This window comes from Petaurus breviceps, unplaced genomic scaffold (genome assembly GCF_028583685.1).
Source record: "Petaurus breviceps papuanus isolate PSGF00001 unplaced genomic scaffold, PetGlider_PUasm1.0 38, whole genome shotgun sequence".
In the NCBI taxonomy this organism is placed as follows: domain Eukaryota; kingdom Metazoa; phylum Chordata; class Mammalia; order Diprotodontia; family Petauridae; genus Petaurus; species Petaurus breviceps.
The window spans coordinates 76,182,587-76,208,300 of NW_027186304.1; the positions used below are offsets into that span (position 1 = coordinate 76,182,587).

Genomic DNA, 25,714 nt, shown 5'->3' on the forward strand with positions numbered 1-25,714 from the left:
TAGCACTCAAGGCTGACTGAGAAGTACCTAGTTTGCCACCCATCGGTGTCATGTTTGACAAGATGGATGTTGGGAACCAAGGCTAACGGGGATTCAGGATGTGCCTAATTGGCTGAGGAGCTAACTTACAGATAGTGCATTGAAGGATTCATAGGTGCAGCTGGCCATTATACTAGGGGGAGATAACATTTGCCTAAGCTAAAAAGTTTATAGATAGTTTAGTGTTATTGTACCAAGCAGAGATAAAGAGTTCATGAATTGTTGCTAGGCAGAATGCTGGCAGGGGGAAGGAGCAGAGTTAATGCTCTGAAGTTGGGGCAGAGGGAATGTGATTGTGCAAACTGACGTGATTTTACAAACTGGGGTTCAAGCACAGGCACCCAAGCACCCCATCAGTAGTATTGCTGGGCCAAAGAGTATGTGCACAGTTTAGTAATTTTCTCAGAATGATTCCAAATTGCTTTCAAGAAGGGCTGGTCCAAGTTGTAGCCCCATCAATAGCAGGTGCCATCTCCAGTCTTCCTGATCTGGACCTTTAAAGAAACAGAGGCTTCCAAGAATTTCTGAAAAAATGATCAGAGATGGGTAGAAATTTTGAAATTCAAACACAAGAGTTAAGAGAAACATGTACAAAAATATTTGTGACTCTTTTTGACGTGGGAAAGGAAAGGAATCTGAGGGGCTATCAGTGGAGAATGACTGCACAAGTTATGGCATATAAATTAGATGTATGTGCTACAAAAAATAATGAATGGGAGGTGGCTAGGTGACGAAATGAATATAGCACCGGCCCTGGAGTCTGGAGGACCTGAGATCAAATTCAGCCTCAGGAATTTAACATTTGATTAGTTGTGTGACCTTGAACAAGTCACTTAACCCCAACTGCCCTCCAAAAAAATAAGAAAACCAGTAAAAAAGAAAAATGAATGGGATGGTTTCAAAGAAACCTGGGAAGATTTAAATGACCTGTTGCAGAGTGAATAGAACCAGGAAAACAATTTATACAAAGACAACAACAATATGGTAAAGACGACTTTTAAAGAATTAGTAAAGGGGCAGCTAGGTGGACCAGTGAATAGAGCACCAGCCCTGAAGTCAGGAGGACCTGAGTTGTAATGTGGTCTCAGACACTTAACACTTAGTACCTGTGTGACCCTGGGCAAAGCACTAACCCCCAACTGCACTGCCTTCCCCCCTCCAAAAAAGACAATAAATGAATGAATGAATGAATGAATGAATGAATGAATGGTAACTTTGATCACTGAAATAATGATCAACCACTATTCCAGAACACTAATGAAAACCATTATCCACTTCCTGATAGTTGGACTCAGAGCACAGAGTGAGACATCTATTTCTTTTTTTCCTTTGGACATGGAAAACAGAGAAATTTGTTTTGTTTAACTATATGTGTTTGTTATAAGGGTTTCATTCGACGAGGTTTTAGCCCCAGGCTAAAGATGAAACTTCTCTCAGTAGTTGAAGGGAATAGAAATATATATATGTATATATATATGAAGGTATATGGGCTTATGAATACATATGTGAATGTATGTATATATGTTTACAGGTATACATAGATAGAGGGCACAGGACCAATTTAACAGGAAGGGATGATACTTAAAAGGTGAAATTAAGAGGTGAGAGAGGAATATAATGAGAGGAGATTAGGAAGAGACAGAAGCGGGTAAACTATCTCACATAGAAAGGGCAAGGGAAAATGGTTACAATGAAGGGGAAGAATAGGAAGGCATAAGGGAATGGGTCAACCTTATACTCACTGAATTTGGCTAAGGGAGGGAATGACATACACACTAAATAGGGTATCTCACCCTACAGGAGAGTGGGGTAAAGGGGATGAAGCGGGGATGATAGAAGGGAGGGCAGGCTGGGGGGGAGGGAAGTTGGAAGCATACACTTTTGAAAAGGGACAGGACCAAAGTAGAGAATAGATCAAGTGGGAGATGGGATAGAAGGGAGGGAAATATAATCAGTCTTCTACAATATATCTACTATGGTAATGTTTTGCATTAGCTACACATGTATAACCTATATTGAATTCCTTATCTTCCCAGTAAGGGTGGGTGACAAGGGAGGAAGGGAATGAATCTGGAACTCAAAGTTTTAAAACCAAATGTTTAAATATATATATATATACATATATATATACATATATATACACATATATATACTATTATTAATACTATTTTACATGTAATTGGGAAATAAGCGGGGATATCCTGGGGGACTGCTATTTTGGGGAGCTGGGTAGGGGAAAAATGGGGAGAAAATCTGTAACCCAAAATCTGGCAGAAATGAAGTAAATCAGAAGTTAATAAAGCATTTGGAATAAATAAATGGATGGATAAATAAATAGATAAATAAATAAAAAGGCAATGAGGAGAGAAAATAGGTCAAAGAAAGATTCTACTACCTAAAAGCCATGATTTGAAAAAAAAAAAAATTTCCTAGACACTCTATTTAAGAAGTCATAAATGAAAACTGCCCCAGAGCTACTAAAACCAGTGACAGATAAAATCCACCAATCACCTACTAAAAGGAGCCTCAAAAGGAAAATCCCAGGAATGTCAGTTCCAAAATTCAAAGCTTCCACATTAAAGAAAAAATACTACAAACAGTCAAAAAGAGTAGTTCGAGTACAAAGGAATCACTCAGGATCACATAAGACCTGTCAACATCTACAAAAACTGAGAAGATACCTTCTTCCAAAAGGCAAAATAAATACACTTATAAAGAAGCATAACACCCTACAAAGTTGCATAATATCTCATAAAGAGAAAAACAAGGCTTTAATGGAATAGAAGAAGCATTAGTATATCTGATTAAAAGATCAAAGGTGAAAAGAGATTTTCTAATATGAATCCAGAGAAACCTAGAAGGGTAATTCATTTGAGATACTGAAAGATGTTATATGATGTAGTGCTAACATTCCAAGAAGGGGAGAATAATCAAGTGCCCTTTCAGAACCAAAGGATATTAAGGGAGTTAAATAAGAAAAACAGCACACAGGGATGAATTGATACTGCTCTGAGGGTCAGAAGAGCAAAAAGAAAAGAAAGGGTAAAAGGAAGAAAACACTAATATAGAAAGTAATGATGGAGTCCTAACAGAACTGCCCTCAGCCCCAATATCCAAACTTCACTACAGATCCACTGTATCTACTCTAGTCCCCCGGGGCCAATATCCTAACATATGCCTCACTGCTCACTAGAACAAGTGTATCCAGGAACTCTTAGTTCCCACAGAAACAGCAGGTGCACCCATATGATAGAAACCTAGAACTGCGGGCTCCCCCCCCCCACCATTTCCCACGAGAACAAGTGTGCAATCACATCATCCATTTAGCCCAAGAAAGGACCACAATACCTAATTATCCATCTTGACCAGACGACCAGAATAGCTAGCCTATCAGAAGACAGCACCACCAGGATGTAGAACAGGATGCTTGACCACATAACTGTAGAAGGGGCCCACCCTATGTTAGCGCCTATGCAGTGATAGTAAAGGACTGACCTACAGTGAACCTATGACATAGAGAGGCTTATTATAATATTATTACCATACATACATACCCCCCCCAACTGTATGCATTATGGGTAACCACATGTGCAGTTACACTAAGGCCAAGACCCCCTCCTCCATTACTTAATCCTTCAACAAACCCCCCCCTATCAATCATGCTCCCATAATTATATGTAAATCTTGATTATGTAATCAGCATCATATTTTCTATAAATTTGTGCGTGTTGCCTTACTGAGGGGGCTAATTTCCTCAAAGGGACTTAGCCACCCGCCAGAGCACGAAACCTCAAAATTATAATAAATCTTTCCAACTGGCTTGGAGTCGGCCTGAGTCTTTGTAGTTATTTAGACAGGCCCCACTGCAACCCTACTGGAACCTCATCAGTAAGAAGAAAGGGATGGAATTTGCTATTTCTCATAACTGGGGTAAGATTATACAAACAAGGAAAAAGGGATTGGGGAGAGGGGGAGGAGTGAGTAAACCTCAATCTATCTCAAAGGAGACAAAATACAGACACACAAATACACATGGAGTTTTCACAGAAATATGTTGAACTCAATGGAAACCAGAAAGACCCAGGGGATGAGAGGGAGAGAACTGGAAATAGAGGGGATGCACATCAACTGGGGAATGGCTGAATAAGTAGCAGTATATGACTGTTTTGGAATACTATTATGATATAAGAAATGATGATCAGGATATCTTCAGAAAAACCTGGAAAGATTTATATGAACTGACACAGAATCAAGTTAAGCAGAATCAAGAGATCACTGTACACAATAACAGCAATATTGTAATAAAGAGTAATTGTGAAATACTTAGCTACTCTGATCGAGACAAAGATCCAATACAATTTGGAACAACTCATCATGAAAAATGCTATCTATACAGCTCCAAACAGTAAACTGGTTAATCTAAGTGCAAAATGAAGTACAATTTTTTCCACTTTATTTTTCTTGCCTTTTTTTTTTTGCAATGTGGTTAATATGTTTGGCATGATTTCACAATGGTAAAAATATAAACTTGCTATTTCTCTTTTATGATAAATTGACTAAAAAATATTGGTTTTTCCACAAGCTCTGGAAGGCAAATGAGGGAACAAGCCTACAAATTTATATATATATAAAGATATGAGCATGGAGGTAAAATAAACATAACATGAAAACTCAGGTAGACATGGTGGCCCATGCCATAATCCCTGCTGCCTAGGAGACTGAGGATGGGATATAATTGAGAAATCTGAATTACAATAGTAGTTGTTTTTTTTAGTAATTTTCAGTTATGTCCCCTTTGGGGTTTTTCTTAGCAAAGATACTGGAGTGGCATGTCATTTCCTCCTCCAGTTGATTTAACAGATGATACACTGACAGACACAGTGTTAAATGATTTGCCCATGGTCACACAGCAAGTAAACATCTGAGGCTGAATTTAAGCTCAGATCTTCCTGACAAAAGGCTCAGCACTCTATCAACTGTACCACCTAGCTGCCCCTGAACTAGTGGTCTAAGCCAATCCTGTGTCCAAGCTAAGTCTGGCACTAAAATGCTACTGTTCCAAGTCTGGCACTAAAAGAGTGAAGTTGCCCAAACTGGAAATGAAGCAGGTCAAACACCCCATGCTAATTACTAGTGTAATCTGGCCCATGAGAAGCTGCTGCACTTCCATCCTGGGAGATTGAGACTTGGTCTCTCCCCTCACTTACCCAAAAAAGTCAGTTGACTTAAAAAAGAAAGTCACACAGGAAAATTGAAGGCTGTGTAAAATTTCAGCTTCCACTGAAGAAGATTTAAGCTATCAATTAAATATAAAATGAAAGGCAAATTCTTTTTAAGGACCAGGTCAAGCTTAATCTTTTCCTTTTAAACAAAGTGAAACCAACAAAGTCTTACTAAATGCTTTCTCAGTCCTTCATAACGTTGTCCTTTATCCCCTTTATCCCAACTGACTTCCCTTCCCTCTTCAATGAGTTCAGGAAATGGCTCACAATTTTTCTCTCCTCCCCAATTTCTGCTCTCATACAAGGGGAATTCAACATACATACTGACTCCCTCAAACACCACTAATTTCCTTAACCACTTCCACTTTCCACGACCTATTCTTCCACCTCACTTTAGCCACACACAAAAAATGTCCGATCTTTCCATCACTCACAAAATGTACCAATCCCACATTCAAGAATTTCAAAATCTCCTTATCCTACCATAATAAGAGGCTTTCCACCTCTCCCCTCTGTCTTAAATAACCTGAACAGACTCTTTGTCTTCACCATCATCTCCAATCCCTTGACCTTTCAATTATCTCACAAGCCATCCCCCCCATACTAGCAACTCTCCTCTTTTTGAGGAGACCTCTGGCCCCCTGATGAGCCAAAACTCTACAAGTGAGTCCCTGGACCTCCTATCATTTCACCAATGTCCTGCCAAGCCTCAGCCTTGGATAACTTCCATTATCTGCTGCCTTCACTCCTAAACATGCTGAACTAAGGTAGAGAAAAATCATAAAACCATTCTCATTAGGTTCACTACAAACTTATATTATGTAACCTCAACTAGGCCCTCATTGCCATTAGGCAATCCGACTACACCTCCTTTATCAACTCATCATCCCACTGATCACAGCTACACTTCCAAAACTTTTCATCTCTCCTCAAACCTCCCATGGTTCCTCTTACCCCACCCATCTCCAAAACCCAGATCCCTATGAGCTTACCTCATATTTCATAGAAAAAAACTGAAACCATGCATCTGAGCTCTCTCCTCCTCGCTTCCTCATCTCCTATTGCTCAAATACCTTCCACCACTATCATCTCCTTCATTCCTATCTCAAGGCTGAGGTGGCCTTACTTACCAAGACTAACCCCTCTGTCTGGTCAAGTAATCCCATTTCATTCTGTCTTCTCTGTGAGCTTCAACATGGAACGGGAACTGGACAAGGCGCTGAAAGCTGCCTGCCTGTGAAACCAGGTGACGATTGGGCGAATTCAGGCAAGAGCTAGGACCATGGAAGAGGAACCATGGAATCTGGAAACCAGCCTCAAGCCAAGATGAAAGGACTTCTCCTTGGGTATTTAGTGCTGATTGAAAAGATAATGATTTACTGTGGCCTAGGGGTGGAAGAACTTGTACTTTGTACCTTGTACCCCTTAAGGATGACTGAGTGAAGGATGATTGGAAACTAGTCTCCAATCAAGAAGAAAGAAGACTTTCTGACTGAGAGTTTAAGACACTGTGAACTAGGGATAGGAGACCTTTGTATTTTGTATCCTGAATGATATCTTTTGTTTAAAACTATGTGGCCACTTCAGTGATAAGTTGTTATATTATATCATTGTGAATGCTGTACTTTGGTTTCTGTGAATGTTTTGCTTTAGTTTACTACTGAATAAAGAGAGAGTTCACTATACTATGTGGTCAGAGCAGTCTTCTGGAGAGCTGCTCATGCTTGGCTTTACAGTCACACAGCTAGTAAGTGTCAGACGATTAGTCTTCCAGACTCCAAATTAACAAAATAATCAACCAGTAATCATTTCTTAAGTACCTTCTCTGTGCCAAAAACTACACTAAGCACAAGAAGTTCAAAATCTAAAGGGAGAAAAAAAAAATACAAACCAACCACATACAAGAAAAGTAGGAAGTAAATGAGAGGGAAAGCAACAGAATTAAGAGGGGTTGGAAAAGACTTCCTGTAAGAGATGAAACTTTAGCTGGGACTTGAAGGAAGTGATAAAAGTCAGTAGGCAGAGATGAGGAAGGACAATATTCCTCACACTGGAGAAAGCCAGAGAAAATGCACAGAGACTAGGGATGCAGTGTCTTGTTTTGTAAAACAGTCAGGAGAACAGTGTCACTGGACATAAAAATATGTGGTGGAGAAAAAATGTAAGACTGGAAAGGCAGAAGGAGCCTAGGTTATTAAGGGCTCTGAACACCAGAAGGTTTTGTATTTGATGCTAGAAACAATAAGGAGCCAGGGGAGTTTACTGAGTAGGGAGAATGACATGGTAGGGTCCGTACTATAGTAAAATCACTCTGGTACCTGAATGGAGGATGTGATGGAATAGCGGGAGACCTGAGACCCATTAACAGGTTGTTTCAATAGTCTAGGCAGAAGTGATAAGGGTCTGCACTAGAATGGTAACAATGTCAAAGGAGTAAAGGAGGTATATTTGAGAGATGCTGCAAAAGTGAAATCCACAGGCCTTGGCAAGAGACTGACTATGGCGGGGTAAGAGATGGGTAAGAAGTCAAAGATGACTCCTCGGTTGTGAGCTTGAGGGACTGGGAGGATTTTTGCCCTCTATCATAACAGGCAAGGTTGCAGGGAGGGGAGAGACAGGGTTAAAGGAGAAAGATGAGTTCCATTTTGGACCTACTGAGTTTAGGGTGTATAATGAACATCCATTCAAGACATCTGAAGGGCAAGATGGAAATACAAGACTAGGGCAAGATAGGTAGATAAGTACAGCAAAAGTTGTGTTATCTTAATATTTACCAAAGGAAAGGTTGAAAATGGAAAAATCTGATCTACTTTCAAAACAAATTAAACAATCTCACAAATCTTACAGCCTAGAAGCTCTACTGCTGAGTGTGCCCTAGGACAGAAAATTCATTTTAATTAACAAACACTTCTTCTGCACTTGCTCTATTTAAAGAATTGTGCCAGCTGCTGGGGCTGAGAGTGGAAGAGGTGTTACAATGAATACATAGTCTCTTTCCCTTTTAGAATGAGAAAAAATTACAAGTAAAATGACTTGAGAACAGTTACGAAACAACCTATCAACAAGTACCAAGTAATATAAATTGAATAAACAAATTGAACACTGTAAATAAAGGCTAAGATAAAACAAGTGCCATAGAGAAAAAGTTAAATCTAATTTTACTACACCTAATGATAAGTTCTCTCAAAGTTATCATTATATCTTCATAAAGTTTAAAAAGAATTTTCACAGTTTTACAGCAAAAAATGTTCTTAATTCTTCTATTTTGCTCCATCTTTTATCTTTCCAGACTTCTCTGCATCATTTAACATTACTGACGACCTGCTGCTCTTCCTAAACACTCTCTCCTCCTTGGTTTTCCATGACCCTGTTCTCTATTGGTTCTCTGACAGGTCTAAGCAATCCTTTTTAGTATCCACTGTTCAAACATCATCCTTGGTCTACTCACTGTATATGGGTATATCTCAAGACTCTCTCCGCCATGGGGTACAGTTAAGATGGCAGAGAAAAGGCAAATATTTGCCTGAGTTCTCCCAAAAACCCTTCACAACACCTTTAAATAATGTCCTAAAAAAACTCTGGAGGAGCAGAACCCACAAAAAGACGGGGTAAAATAATTTTCTGGGGGCAGCTAGGTGGCATAGTGAGTAAAGGGCCAGCCCTGGAGTCAGGAGGACCCAAGTTCGGTTTGGTCTCAGACACTTAACACTCACATAAAAAAACTAGCCATGTAACCTTGGGCAAGTTACTTAACCCCAATTGCCCTCCAAAGGGCAAATAACAATAATAATAATAATTTTCCAGTCAAAGACAAATTAGAAGATCAGCAAGGGCAAGAAAGAAACAATTCAAGTATGGCAGATTCACAGTCAGGATAACACAAGATTTAGCAGCTTCTACATTAAAGGATCAAAAGGCTTGGACTATGACATTCTGGAGGGTAAAGGTTCTAGGATTATAACCAAGAATCACCTACCCAGCAAAACTGAGTATAATCTTTCAGGGGAAAAAATGGATATTCAATGAAAGAGAAAATTTTCAAGCATTCTTGATGAAAAGACCAGAGCTAAATAGAACATCTGACTTTCAAATACAAGACTCAAGAAAAGCATAAAAAGGTAAATAGGAAAAGGGAAATCATAAGGGTCTTAATAAGATTAAACTGTTTACATTTCTACATGGGAAGATGACATGATTTTTTTACGACATGACTAATATGGAAATTTTTTGCAGGACCACACATGTATAATTTATATTAAATTGCTTTCTTTCTCAGAGGAGGTGGGGAGGATAGGAGTGAGATGATCTGAAACTCAAAATGTTAAAAACAAACGTTAAAACTGTTTTTACATGTAGCTGGGGAAAAATAAAATAGTAAATAAATAATTATAATAATAAATAAAATAATAATAAATTAATTTGGGGGGGGGAGGTTTGGAGGAGGAAAGGTAGGGTAATTGGGGTTAAGTGACTTGCCCAAAGTCACACACCTAGTAACTATTAAGTGTCTGAGGCCAGACTTGTACTCAGGTCCTCCTGACTCCAGGGCTAGTGCTCTATTCACTGCGCTACCTAGCTGCCCCCAAAAATTTATTTTTAATAAAAACAGTCTGCCCTGGGCCTTCCCCACACATTAATTCCCATGTTTCTATTGAGGGCATTACCATTCTTCTGCTCAGCAGGTTGTCCCTAACTCCTCCATCTTCCTAAGCCTTCCTACCCCAATCAACTATCAATTATTGCTGATTCCATCTCCACAATATCTACCATCTATAATTTTCTCTCCATTTATATAGCAAGCAAGTCAGTTCAAACCCTCATCTATCTGACGGGCTGTAAAAACAGCTTTCTAATTGGTTTCTCAGTCTCTTGGTTTTCCCCTCTCCGATTCATCTTCCACACAGCTACTGAACTGATATTCCTAAAGCACAGCTCTGATCACATTATTCCATTGCTCAGTGTTCCCCTATTGACTCCAAGACAAGTACTGCTTTATTTTTTTCATCTTTGCATTGTTAGCACCTGATACTATAGCTGGGGCCACACAGTCAGCATTTAACAAATGTTTGCTGAATTTCACTGAAGAACAATGACATGGGGCAGCTAGGTGGCACAGTGAATAGAGCACCAGCCCCAGAGTCAGGAGAACCTGAGTTCAAATGTGGCCTCAGACATTTAACACTTACTAGCCATGTGACCTTGGGCAAGTCACTTAACCCCAATTGCCTGCCCTCCTCCTCCAAAAAAAAAAAAACAACGACATGCTGGAAAGCATTCAGAGGAGCACAACCAATATAGCGCAGAAACTCATATTCACGCCATATGAATCAAAGTCAATTAAAGGAACTTAGTATGTTTAGCAGAAAGGGATGGTAACTCGTAGAGGCAGTACCTCCCGCGGCTCCGGCTTCCACCTTCCCCAATCCATCTAAAAAGGGGACTCTAAACAAACTTTGGAGCTGCAGAACCCACAAAATGACACAGAGAAGCTAATCTCCCGCTGAGGACAACCTGGCAGGCCGGCAGGAATGGGCCAGCGCAGCACTCTGGGAGCCGAGCCCGGACCCACACCGAGGCTTTAGACCCAGGGTGGGCCTGACCAGCCACCAGCAGGAGGGACTCCAGATCAGCAGCAGCTGTGGCCATTTCCAGATTGTACAACACACAGATGCAAAGGACAAAATGAGAGGTCAGTGCAGTTTGGACTTTGGGACCCAGAAAGGAGGAGTAAGTCAGCTTTTGCCCCCAGGATGAGAAGCCACTGAGTCCCCCGCACAGTCAGCCAGCACCTCATGGCAGCTTCAGCTCCTGGCCGGCAGAGTGTAGGGGGACCAAGCACCAGTCCGAGGGGTAATCGCACTTGCTTTAACCTGCCTGGATCTGTATTGCAGTCTAGGGTGGAGGTCCTAGAGTGTGTGTCCAGCTTGCCAGAGCGTGTGGAAGCCTCAGAGAGGGCACCCATCTAATACCTCCGGCAGCTGAGAAAACCTCAGCATTTGGGACGAAAGCTCCCCTGTCTGGTGGCAGAGTCCTACTGTGGCAAAAAGCCCAGAAGTCAAGTAATTGAGTGGCAACATGACCAAGCAAAGGAAACAGAAGATTCCAACATTAGACTCCTATTTTGGGGGCAAAAAGGAGCAAAGCATGCAACAGGAGGAAGACAGTGAAGTCAGAACTCCTGCACCAAAAGCTTCAAAGGAAAATACAAGCTGATGACAGGTCATAGAGGACCTCAAGAAGCAGAGAAGTCGAGGAAAACTTGGGAAGAGAAATGAGAACAATGCAAGAAAATTACGAAATGAGAGTCAACAGCCTGACTGAGGAAAATAACACCTTAAAAAATAGACTAACTCAAATGGCAAAAGAGGCTCAAAAACGCAATGAGGAGAAGAATGCCTTAAAAAGCTGAATTTGCCAGATGGAAAAAGAATTTCAAAAGCTCACTGACGAGAATCATTGCTTCAGAATTAGACTGGAGCAAATGGAGGCTAATGATGAGAAATTAGGCTAATTGTGAGAAATCAAGATGCTGTTAAACAGATCCAAACAAATGAAAGAATAGAAGGCAATGTGAAATATCTCACTGGGAAAACCACTGACCTGGAAAATAGATCCAGGAGAGATAATTTTAAAAATTATTGGACTACCTGAAAGCCATGATCAAAGTAAGAACCTAGAAATCATCCTCCAGGAAGTTCTCAAAGAAAACTGCCCTGATGTTTTAGAACCAGAGGGCAAAACAGAGGTTGAAAGAATCCACCAATCACCTCCTGAAAAAGATCCCAAAAAGAAAACTCCTAGGAATATTACAGCCAGGTTCCAGAATTCCCAGATTAGGGAGAAACTATTACCAGTAGCCAGGAAGAAACAATTTGAATATTGTGGTGTAATGTAATGCCAAGCAAAGGCAACTTCCCAAGGTTCAGAATACCAGCATAGGTGCTCTCCATTTTATTCAGTGACCAACCAAGAACAGAGAAGATCAAAACATGACATCATTCAAAATACAGCATTTACTAAGGGTGATTAAATAATCTCCAAGTACTACCCCACCCCAGGACCTTCCAATCATTCAATCAATTACAAAGTCCCTGTTCTAAATACTACTCCACCCCTAGGCTGTACCTTCATTTAGTCCACCACAAAGCCCCTTTTCTCAAATGGAGATTAGTTTCCAAACATAAGTAAAGTACCTTCATTTGTTCAATCACAGAGCACAAAAAGGTCAAACGTTCCCCACCCCTGGATCACAATTGAATCTACCCCAAAGTTACATCAAGTTTAAGCACAGCACTTAATACCCAAATGGAGGTCTTTTCTTCATCTTGACACCAAGGCAAGTTCTCAGCAATCTTAGTTCCTGGGGAGACAAGGCTTAGCAAGGCCACAAGATACATTGCCAGTCTCTTCATTAATTCATCCTCTGTCTGTAGAACAGTCCTAGAACCCCTGAAAACATTAGCAAAACCCTCTCCCAGGATTTCTGTAAACATACAACAAGAAAATCCTTCTTCAGGGCTTCTGAACCAACAGAAAGGTTCCCAGACCCCTGCAACAACAGCACTGTCCTTCACCAGTGGACAGTATTCACTCTGTCTGCAGGACAGTCTCCAGACCCCTGCAACAACAGCACTGTCTTTCACCAATGGACAGTATTCACTCTCTGTCTACAGGACAGTCTCAGGAGCTCTTAGCCAACAGCCAGGTTCCAGGACTTCAACAACAGGACTGTCTTTCACCAGTGGACAAATCTGGCAAAACAACATCAAAACAGACAGACAAAGTACCAGCAAAACAGCCATGTCTCCTCAGTCCTTGGCAGCTCAGGGGGCAGGTCTCAAAAGTCCAGGGCAATTCAAAGTGGCCCCCAGCAATTCTCTCAGTCTCTCTCTGCCTCCACGAGGTGCTGCTTCCAAAAAGTTCTTCTGCCTCTCTCTTGTCTCTCCAAATCTACGTCACCAGCTCCTCCCAGTTCAGGACTCTCTTTTCACATCAATAAGTCCATCCCACAGGTGGGATTAACAAGCTCTGGGTTTTAACGCAATCAGTTTGAAAACCAAGCCAATACAGGGGAATCTTTATATTCCATTACTATCACATGTGGAAACACAATCAGGGTAACCCAGGATCTGGCAGCTTCTACACTGAGGTATCAAAGGGCCTGGAATATGATATTCCGGAGGTCAAAGGAGCTGGGATTAAAACCAAGAATCACCTACCCAGCAAAACTGAGTATCATGTTTCAGAGGAAAATATGGTAATTCAGCGGAAGAGGACTTTCAAGCATTCTTATTGAAAAAACCAGAGTTGAATAGAAATATTAACATTCAGATACAAGAAGCATGAGAAGGTAAACAGGGAAAAGAAATCATAAGGAACTTATCAAAGTTGAACTATTAACATTCCTACATGGAAAAACAGTAATTGTAACTTATGAACCTTTTCTCAGTAGTTGAAGGGAATAGAAATATATATATGTGTATGTGTGTGTGTGTGTGTATGTGTGTGTCTGTATATGAGGGTATATGGGCATATGAATACATATGTGAATGTGTGTACATATGTTTACAGGTATACATAGATAGAGGGCACAGGACCAATTTAACAGGAAGGGATGATACTTAAAAGGTGAAATTAAAGGGTGAGAGAGGAATATAATGAGAGGAGATAGGGAGAGATAGAATGGGGCAAACTATCTCATATAGAAGAAGCAAGGGAAAATGGTTACAATGAAGGGGAAGAATAGGAAGGGAAAAGGGAATGGGTCAACCTTATTCCCATTGAATTTGGCTTGAGGAGGGAATGAAATACACACTAAATAGGGTATCTCACCCTATAGGAGAGTAGGGGGGAAGAGGATGAGAGGGGGGATGATGGAAGGGAAGGTAGGCTGGGGGGGAGGGAAGTTGGAAGCACCCACTTTTGAAAAGGGATGGGATCAACGTAGAGAATAGAACAAGTGGGAGATGGGATAAGAGGGAGGGAAATATAGTCAATCTTTTACAATATATCTAATGTGTTATTGTTTTGCACTAGCCACACATGTACAACCTATACTGAACTACTTATCTTCCCAGTAAGGGTGGGTGACAAGGGAGGAAGGAATTGAATCTGGAATTCAAAGTTTTAAAATCAAATATTTATATGTATATATACACTATTATTAATACTATTTTACATGTAATTGGGAAATAACATATACAGGCACTGGGGCATAGAGATCCACCATGCCCTACTGGAAAAGTCAAAAGGGGTATGGGAGAAAATATATGGGAGAGAGCTGATTGGAGGAGAGGATATCCTGTGGGACTGCTATTTTAGGGCGATGGGTACGGGAAAAACGGGGAGAAAATTTGTAACTCAAAATCTGGCGGAAATGAATGATGTAAATCAGAAGTTAATAAAGCATTTGAAAAATGAAAAAAAAATAAAATTAAAACTTAAAAAAAAAGAAATGGTAATAACTTCAGTTATCTGAAGGACTGACATTAAGAAGATAAGTTAGAGATGTTGTTCTTGGCTCTAGAGAAAACTGGGAGCAACAGGCTGACATTGCAGAGAGTATGATTTAGACTACTTTTAACTTCTCCAGGATTTAAGTTGCTAAAGCTGAACTGGGAGCCTAAAGGAAATCTCTCACTCCCTGGAGGGCTCTCAGGCACGTAACTGACTCTCAGCTATAGGAGCCAGGCTGGAACAGAGAGCCTCTGGGATTCCCTCTGTATGCTATACAAGAATGGCCATAGCCCAGGTCACATAGTGGCATGGTCAGGAAACTAGGAAAATCAATCTTTAAAAACCAAACTTCATATTCAGAAAATAAACCATTAAGAAGACATTTGATACACTCAGCAATTAGTGAGTTCCAGCTCTTAACTGGAACAGGGGTATTTTAAATGCAAAGCAAAATTAGGTGTAACAAATACAGGATAAGTTATTTCCTTTCACTGTGCTTACATTACTCATAAAAAGTGGTGACAAAGTTCCACTTTGCTCTATACCATATTTAAAAAGGATGATGGTGAAAACTGAAAATCATTTTAATTCAACTCAACAAGCATTTACTGAGGTGTGCTACAAAGTCAGGGTCTCTCATGGTAGTTGTACCCATGAAAAATTCCTCCTTCCTGTCTACACCTTTCTCCTCCCAGGAGTTGTGCAAGTTACTCAAAGACAAAGCTATTTGTGTTCCCGACTAAAATGTGGCTAAAGTGAACTGGCATCTGGCAGTAACAAGAAACGGGTCTGAAGACAGAAAATTATAAAGAACCTACATATCAAAGTGTTTCCAAAAATCTAGATAACTATGTTTTCCACATTGAAACTTGATTTGTACTGGAAAACTAAAGTCAAAGATTAGAATATTCAAGTACAGAGAAGTATAATCACTCTCAAATTCAGGATGAAATTAAATTGACAAATAAGACATACTAACCTAAGACTTTCCAAGTTGTCTTGGTATGGTCATATGAAAACCCATTCAACAAGCAAAATGTTTATCTGAAGCAGTCAGGTTTATAATTTTGTATACATTCTCTCCACAAAAAGAATGTAAAATAGCTCTTCTAGGTAGATCTGCTCCATTTTCTCTGGACACCTGCTTATACCTGAGGTACACCATTATCTTTAATTTTTTTCCTATTAAAATTCTCTTTTAGATATTGGGAAAGGGAGGAAAAGGAGATAACATCAATAAAATGACATTCCATACAACCTGCTAAAAACAACCTATTGTTCCAAAACTCTAGTATTAAAAAACGAGAATGTTAAAAGCCTGTAAACTTTACCATTGTTAAAAGTGTGAGTAAAAATGTAAAGCTGACAACCTGAACAGCTATGAAATAAAAAGGTCAAATAAACTTTTTTTATGTTTGACTTAATTTTAAAATTGTAGACATATGTTCTTCTCTATGGCATCCAAGATCATTCTTGGTTCTCCTATTTCTCTGATTTCTCCTTCTGACTTATTGATTCCTCACTGTCCTCTCGCTTCTCCAACAAAAAGTATACTCTCCAAGGTTCTGACCTAAATCTTCTTTTCTCTCTATCTTCTTCCTTGGTTATTAATTATGTTTTCATAACTTCAATTATCACCCCTTATAGTTAACTCTCAACATCCCTACCATCACTGTATCTCAACTCTAGTTCTATATTTCTAATATGCACCTGGATAAACCATCAGCTGATCAAAATCAAAACATCTAAAACCAAATTTGTGTCTTCCCCACTCCCACCTTCCCAGAAAAGTTTTCTATTTTTACTAATGGCATCTGCTTCCCACTCACCAAAGTACATACACTGGAGGAGTTAGCTTTAACTCTTGCCCCTTCCTTAGCCCACACATACAAATCAGGTATCAATACTGATTTCCATCTTCTGCACCTGGCCTCCCACCCCCACTCCCGAGGTAATCACTTAAGTTCTTGTTCTCTATAGAGTACTACAATCTTTTCCCAATTGTCTTCCCAGTTCCAGTCTAGCTCTCCCCTTAATTCAGAATCTATACCACTTCAACCATCTATCAAACTCCATCCCTTCCTTCAAGGTCAAACTCAAATGCCAATCCCTCCATGAAGTCTTCCTTGATGCCCTCCAAAGTGAAAATGATTTCTCCCTACTCAAATTTTCCCTAATATTTTTTCCCTAGATCTATTCTTTCCACTCAAACTCTTCATATATCAGTTAATCTGAAAGATTTGTCATTTCTCCCACAGGACTTTGATGCAAAATGGGGGGGGGGGAGGTTTGAGGGCGGAGCCAAAATAGCAGAGTAGAAACAGGATTTTCATGTGGCTCCAGCTTCCCCCTCCTCCAATACATGTAAAAAGTGACGCTAAACAAACTTCAGAGCTATAGAACCCATAAAGTGACAGAGAGAAACAAATCTCCCACTGAAGGAAGCCCAGCAGGCTGGCAGGAAGGGTCCATTGCAGCACACTGGGAGGTAAGCACAGTCCCAAAAAAGCCACAGTTTTAGCCCCATGGGGGGGGGGGGGAGGAGCTTCCCCCCCCCCCTCCAGCTGCAGCTGGAGCAGACTTCAAGAGAGTAAATCACCAGCAGCTGTAGCACTTTCCAAAATTCTCAATCCACAAATGCCAAAGACAAAGTAAAAGGTCAATGTGGAACTTTGTTGGAAGAGGCAGTGCTTATTTCAGCAGCTACCCCCTGAGCAAGAAGGATGGAGGCACGATGGCTGCAGCCGCTGCCACCTGGCTGCTTCCAGAGCTCCTGGCCTGCAGATTGTAGGGGGACCAAGAAACCATTCAGAGGGCAATCACTCTTGCTTTGACCTGCTTGGTTCTGGATCGTGGTCTTGGGTGGTGGTCCTGGGACCAGTGTGTGTGACCAGTGCACCAGAGTGTGTGGGGGCTGTAGAGAGGGCACCCATCTAATAGCTCTGGCAGCTACCAAAACCCCATCGATTTGAGACATAGCTCTCTCCATTTTGGAAGCAGAATTCTACCATGGCAAAGAGCTCAAAAGTCAAATAACTGGCTGCCAATATGAGCAAGTAATGGAAGCACAAACACACAATAGAACCCTTTTTTGGGGACAAAAATTTGCAATCAAGACATGGAGCAGGAGGAAGACATGGAAGTCAAAACTCCTGCATCAAAAACCTCCAAGAAAAATATGAACTGTTTACAGGCCATGGAGGAGTTCAAGAAGGATTTGAAAATCAAGTAAGAGAGAGATAGGGCAGCTAAGTGTCCCAGTGAATAGAGCACCGGCCCTGCAGTCAGGAGGACCTGAGTTCAACTCTGACCTCAGATACTTAACACTTACTAGCCGTATGACCTCGGACAAGTCATTTAACCCAAACAGCCTTCCAAAAAGCAAAAAAAAGTAAGAGAAGTTGAGGAAAAATTGGGAAGAGAAATGAGAATGATGCAAGAAAATCAAGAAAAGAGAGTCAAAAGCCTGACTGGAGAAAATAACATCTTAAAAAATAGACTAACTCGGGGCGGCCAGGTGGCTCTGCAAGTAAGAGCACCGGCCCCATTGTCGGGATGACCTGGGGATCAAATCCGGGCTCAGATACTTAGCACCACACACAGAAATAACTGGCCCTGTAACCTTGAGCAAGTTACTTAACCCCAATTGCTTAAAAAAAAAAAGTAGACTAACTCAAATGGCAAAAGAGGCCCAAAAAGCCAATGAGGAGAAGAATGCTTTAATAAGCTGATTTTACCAGATGGAAAAGGAATTTCAAAAACTCACTGAAAAGAATAATTCCCTCAAAATTAAATTGGAGCAAATGGAAGCTAATGGAAGCTAATGAATTTATGAGAAATCAAGATATTATAAAACAGATCCAAAGAAATGAAAGAATACAGGGCAATGTGAAATATCTCACTGGAAAAACCACTGACTCGGAAAACAGATCCAGGAAAGATAATTTAAAAATTACTGGACTACCTGAAAGCCATGATCAAAAAAAGAGCCTAGACACCATCCTGCAAGAAATTATCAAGCAAAACTGCCCTGATATTTTAGAACCAGAGGGCAAAATACAAATTGAAAGAATTCACCAACAGCCTCTTAAAAAAGATTCCAAAAAGAAAACTCCTAGGAATATTACAGCCAAATTCTAGAGTTTCCAAGTCAAGGAGAAAATACTGCAAGCAGTCAGGAAGAAACAATTTGAGTACTGTGGAAACACAATCAGGATAACACAAGACCTAGCAGCTTCTATATTAACGCATCAAAGGGCTTGGAATATGATATTCTGGAGGTCAAAGGAGCTAGGATTTAACCAAGAATCGCCTACCCAGCAAGACTGAGTATAATGCTACAGGGAAAAATATTGTCATTCAATGAAATAGAGGACTTTCAAGCATTCTTGATGAAAAAACCTGAGCTGAACAGAAAATGTGACTTTCAAATACAAGAAGCAAGAGAAGCATGAGAAGGTAAACAGGGAAAAGAAATCATAAGGAACTTATTAAAGTTGAACTATTTACATTCCTATATGGAAAAATGATAATTGTAACTCATAAGACTTTTCTCAGTATGAGGATAGCTGAAGGGAATATATATATATGTGTATATAGGAGGGTGTATGTGTATATAAATATATATGTGAGTGTGGGCATTTGTATGTTCATGTATACATAGAGAATACAGGATGAGTTGAATATGAAGGGATCATATCTAAAAAATAAAATTAGGAGGTGAAAGAGGAATTTATTGGGAGAAGAAGAAAAGGAGCAATAGATTAGTATAAATTATCTCATATAAAAGAGGCAAGAGAAAGCTGTTACAATAGAGGGGAAGAGCAGGAAGGTGAAAGGGAATGGGACAACCTGATTCTCATTTAATTTGGCCTAAGGAGGGAATAACATACACACTCAACTGGGTATCTTACCCTAGAGGAAAATAGGGGGGTAGGGGATAAGAATGGGTAGGATAGGAGAGAGGGAAGATTGGGGGAGAGGGTAGTTAGAAGCAAACATTTTTGAAAAGGGACATGGTCAAAGGAGAAAATAGAATAAGTGGGGGGCGGGATAGGATGGAGGGAAATATAGTTAGTCTTTCACAATATAACTATTATGGAAATGATTTGGGTAACTACACATGTAAAATCTATATTGAATTGCTTATCTTCCCAGTGGGGGTGGGTGAGGAGGGAAGAAGGGAAAAAAAAACCTGGAACTCAAAGTTTTAAAAAACAAATGTTTAAAAATTGGTTTTTTACATGCAAATGGTAAATAAAATATACAGGTACGGGGGTATAGAAGCCCATCTTGCCCTACTAGAAAGTTAGGGGAGTGAAGGAGGAGGATATAAGAGAGAACAGATGGGGGGAAGAGGTATTCAGTAGGCTAGCTATTTTGAGGTGGGGGGTAGGAAAAAGACAGGGAGAGAAAAAATTATAACTGAAAATCTTACGGAAATGAATGTTGAAAACTAAAAATAAATTTTTTTAATTAAAAAAAGAAAAAAAAAATAAAATCAGGGCCATCTTTACATTCCTCCAGTCTAGCATTGTACCTTGGATATAGTGGGCATTTAGATAGTCATTTGTTGACCTGAAATGTCATTTTCAATGTTTTAAATAAAAACTTCTCTGTCCATTGTTATTTTATTCAACACTGATTAAACATCTACTACGCATAATGCATTGTGCTAAGCAGTAAAAAATATATATATATGAGACACAGTTCCTGACCTTAAGAACTTTATCATCTAATATTTGCCTAATAAAGTGGAGTCCCCTCTTTTAATTTTCTCATAGAACCTCGAAAAATGTCAATATTAAATAAAAAAAAAAAGGAAAGAGAGCTGTTAAAAAGAAGGCATTCATAAATATTTGTTATAAGTAGCAGTTAGGTAAGTTTAGAATTACAATATAATTTCTGTTCTGTTGCAACAAGCATTTAACTTTATATGAGCTTGCTATTAAGACTAAAGTATCTATCATTTTAAAAACTTGACCAAACCGCATCTCTCTATAAAAAGCTACCATACTGCTCGATGATTTGAGTGTCTTGGTCGGCTGTTGCTCTTTTTTAAACATACCAAGGTCAAGGGCAATATGACTTCACTAGCTGGGAGTTCATAATTTGTCTGACTTTTATCAAAGCTTAAAAAACTTAAGCACTTCAAGGGATTGTTTTCATGTTTCCATTTCAGGGTTATAATAGAAGAGTGAAATTTCTAAAGACCAAATACTTATTGCATGTAAAATATACTTTTTGGCATTTTTTTTAACAAAGCTAAGACTCCAGTGCTATTCAGTTCTAATGGAATCTGAGAAGTACATCTTATTTTCCAAACACAGCACATTTTGGATCTTCAGTAATGATGACATACAAAGAGAAGACGGTAAAGTGAAACCCAAAAAGATGTCAAATCCTGATTTTAGTTTCAAGGTTCTTTCCAAAAATGACTCTACTCCTCCTAAAGGTGCTTAGTGGAAAAGTCAATAGGAAGAGAATAAATAAAAGTAACAGTAGAAAAAACTTAAACAGTAGATGATGTTCTACTTTAAAGAAAAGCAACATTTAACTACTAACTTGTAAAAATCTAATTTTGCTAAAAAGATGTACTTCCCTTTCTCTGGAATTCTTTCCCTCCTTTTCTCTTCTTCCTGGTTTCCCTAGTTTCCTTCAAATCTCGACTAAAGCCCAGCTTCTATAACAATGACCTTCCAAACCCCTCTCGATGCTAGTGCCTCCTGGAATTCTCCCAATGCCTGTTAGCTGCAGGTTGTCTCCCCCAGGAGGGCAGGGTCTCTTTTTGCCTTTCCTTTTATCTCCAGTGCTTAGCACAGTGCCTGAAGAATACTAAGTGCTTAACGAGTTCTCATTAGAAAATGCTTAATGTGATGTTATATCAAAAAGGCACAGAGGGGCGGCTAGGTGGCGCAGTGAGTAAAGCATCGGCCCGGAGTCAGGAGGACCCAAGTTCGGTTCCGGCCTCAGACACTTAACACCCACACAAAAAACTAGCCCTGTAACCTTGGGTAAGTCACTTAACCCCAACTGCCCTCCAAAAAGCAAAAAAAAAAAAAAAATGACTGAAGTACACCTGTCACTTCAAGGAAAACAACTGACAGTACTGTTAATAATAAGATTTGAGTGTTCAAGCAAAAATTAGAATTTTAGGAAACTTGTATTCTCACCTGGAGCTTGAAAGTTTCCCAGCATTAAAAAACAAACCAAAAAAAGGCTTTCTAATGGTGATAGTACTGATTTTTTTTAATTGAAATTAATAAAATGTGTCAAACATTAGATGATCTGCCTAACAGTGAACCAAATGACCAACGCATGATGTTATAAAATCATGCATAAGTAAAAGATCCATTCGGTACAAGAGAGACCAATGGATTTTCATAAAACAGAATACACACACAAAGTTCACTGATATGATTCCAGATTCCACACTGCAATTATACCTTAAAAAACCACCACCTGTTTAGTGGTCAAAGAATTTGAACACAAGTTTTCAAAGCAAGAACTATAAACCATTAACAATCATATTAAAAAATGCTCAAAATTATTAATAAGAGAGATAAATATTAAAACAACTCTCACATTTTACCTCAGCCATCAGATTGGAAAAGATGAGAAAAGAGAAACAGTGTTTTTGGAAGGACTGCAGGAAGAAAAATATATAAATGAAAACACACTAGATGCCACTTGAACTCAAATTAGGTAATAACTACTAATTCCAGAGGATAAATGATATAATACACTTGCCCTTTCTTAACAGAGAATGGCAGGAAGGACTACAGGTGCCTAATGTTGTAAACTGACAGATTCCGAGGCTATGTTGTTTAAATTTACTCAGTGTTTTCTTTGTTCCAAAGGAGCAAAGAAAAGGTGAAGATTTCAGAAAGTGTTTGTATCTTAAAAAATAAAAGGTATCAATAAAATTCAAATTTACTCAGTGTTTTCTTTGTTCCAAGGGAGCAAAGAAAAGGTGGAGATTTCAAAAAGTGTCTGTATCTTAAAAAATAAAAGGCATCAATAAAATTTAAGTTTCAGGGAGGCAGCAGTGGATTACCCATATGATAATTTTTCTCCTAAGATTACTGTACCTGCTTCCACAGCATGTGTCCTTCTACACTGCCCCTTTCCATCTCATTACTAGGGTCAGTATCGACTCTATAATCTCTCAAAAAAAAAAGGTTCTAAATAGTAGTACTCATCTTTTCTTTTCAGTCTCAGCAAAAGAAAACTCAAAAGCACCTAATTATGCATGCCTTTGTTTATTAATAGTTTAACATTAATAATATTGCATACTGTACTATTACATGTCAGATCTTGTTACTATAAACTTTAAGCAACTGTTTAAATTCTCTTATTATTATGGAACTGCCAATTAAAAAAATAAATGGATGATAATTTAGGTGGTTAAAAATATTTTGCTATACAGAGATTTTCTTATAATTGCATTTGATCTTTAACTAACAGGCAGTATGGTATCAAAAGCAAGGCTGGGTTCAACTTCTGAGGCCAAGTGACAAGTTCCCAGACAACTAAGATTATACATTTCAGAGAATGTGCTAATCTGCATTGGTAAAGGGCATCTTATCATGGGGGGGGGAGGGGAGACTTCCTACCCAGATGAAATCACAGATCCTATTTAAACATACATACCCATATACACACTTACACACATACACATACACGCACACAAAACTAGTAACAAGATTAGGAAAGGTAGCAGTCACCTAAGTTTCTTAGTAATCATCTATAAGAAACATATCTCATCATCCATGGGAGTACCATACTTCTAAATACATAAGATACCTTTTTTCAGTCTAAGCCTGTTTTTTCACCAATGTCAGGAATACCTGGTATAGAAACTGATACAGATTAGCCAAGTAACTCTAACTGAAAACCTACAGCAGTAAGAGCCCATTCTTCCAGCAAGTATGTGTCAGAAGTAGGACTAAAATTTCTTCAGGCCAGAGCTGGCTTGATATCTACTAGGTAATGCTGCCTCTCAGAAGTGATGGTACTTTGTTTAATTAGCCCTCTGTTTATACAAACAGGAATTTTTTTGTTACAGGCCAGAAAAAAAATATAACAAATATATTCAATTACTTAATAACCTCCCCAGCCTAGGAAAGATAAAGATTTACAACTCTGCACAGATATCTGGTTTTCTAAATTACAGCATTTTCCATCACTCTAGGAAGTAATGTTATTTATTCTGAGCAAAGAAGCCAGAAACAATCAAGTTCCAAGGCAGAAAGTAAAAAGGGAAAGCTGGATAACTATGCAACTCTGAGCTATATAATCAATAAGGTGACAAGTTCCAACTATACTTAATCATGAGATCAAACATGTTCATAAGTATGAAAAAAACAGTTCAACACCAAATACAAACGATTTTTTACCTGTACTATTATCCAAGTGAGGGCAACTCAGAATATCTCTAATGCTTTTTCAAGCAGATATTTCTCTTTCTTAGATGAAAAGAACTAATGAAAACAAAGGAGAGACCACCTTAACAATAAAGAACTGAACTGAGCTGAAAAGTCAAGCAAATGAGATTAGATGGACACCATAAGGCTACAGTAGGGAAAATATTCAAGATGGAAGAATAAATATACAAAATGTCTTGAAGGGATGAACTAACCTAAATATTACAGCATTGAACAGTAATAAGGTATCACTTACTAGTAAAGCTGAGTGGACAACTGGAGGATTGGGGTGGTCCATAAACAAAATAAGGCCTGGCAGACATCCTTGATCCTGGACAATGGCTCGTCTATTTAGCGGGTCTGCTGCAAGATCCCGAAGCTGGTTAACTACTGATAGTGCATCAGGCTCGTCATTCATGGCGGCAGAGCTCATCTTCTATGCCATACGAAGAAATACTCTTTTTTAAAAATTCTGTTGAGAAAAATGGTTTAGTTAGCACCACAGAGTAGTAATTTAAATCTCCTAGATTATAGCAGAAAACCTAAAAAGGGAATAGCTGAATTAAATTCATACAAAGAAAGGGAGACTAGGCCACCTTGAGACACTACCCAGGACTTGGAAGGCACAAATCTCCCTGTCCTCTGGCCTGCTCTGATCACATCTCTACAGTACTGTACTCAGTTCTGAGAATTACAGTTTAGTTGATAAACTGGATAGTGCAAAAGGAGGTCAACTAGAATGGCATGAATTCCAAAGTTCTATCATATGAAAAGTGGTTGAAGGAATTGGAAATATTTTGGCTAGAAGACAAGATCACAGGATCATAACTTTAAAGGTGGGACCTTGGAGATCATCAAGTCCAACATTCTCCTTTCAGTTTAGATCAAACATTTGAAGGACTGTCACACGGTAGAAGGATTAAACTTGTTCTACTTAACCTTGACAGGAAGAAGTAGAAAAGAGAGTAGAAGCTGCAGAAAGTAAATTTGACTTGATAGGGATTGGTAGACATCTCCCAAGCAAGAGATCATGTTTCTAGTCTCAGTTCTGCAAACTAATAAACTATGTAAAAACATGTATTTTTAAAAAGCAATTAATTTCTCTGCATTTCATCATTCAACCTAACCCCTTCATATTATTACGAATGTTATGTTAATGTTATTCTAATTAAAAATATTAGTTTTGAAGAAACTGATGCAGGTAGAATATCTGTAAAAATTCTATTCATATCCAAAGTTTAAAAAAACAACTTTCGGGGCAGCCAGGTAGCACAGAGAGTAAGAGCACCGGCCCCAGTGTCGGGATGACCTGGGGATCGAATCCGGGCTCAGACACTTAGCACCCACCTAGAAATACCTGGCAGTTTAACCTTGAGCAAGTTACTTAACCCCAATTGCTTTAAAAAAAAAAAAAAAACAACTTTCTCTCTGTAGGTTACTTGAGTTCTTATTCTTCTGTAAATTTTTCACTTATTTAATGAAAAAGTAATCTGGGCCATTTCTTTATACTGCAACAAAAAAGAAAAGGTATCAGAGATCGCTTGACCTTGAAAAGCTGTCTCAATCTTTAAA

At 39.1% G+C, this 25,714-nt stretch overlaps 1 protein-coding gene across 1 annotated transcript in view; it reads right to left on the bottom strand.

Moving 5' to 3' along the window:
* The window catches only part of ARMC1 (armadillo repeat containing 1), a 94,087-nt gene that overhangs the window by 63,443 nt on the left and 4,930 nt on the right, over positions 1-25,714 (bottom strand). Inside the window, exon 2 of the mRNA XM_069100024.1 lies at positions 24,399-24,614. Coding sequence (XP_068956125.1) covers positions 24,399-24,575 — 177 coding nt within the window. The 5' untranslated portion in view covers positions 24,576-24,614. The remainder of the gene's footprint in view (positions 1-24,398; positions 24,615-25,714) is intronic.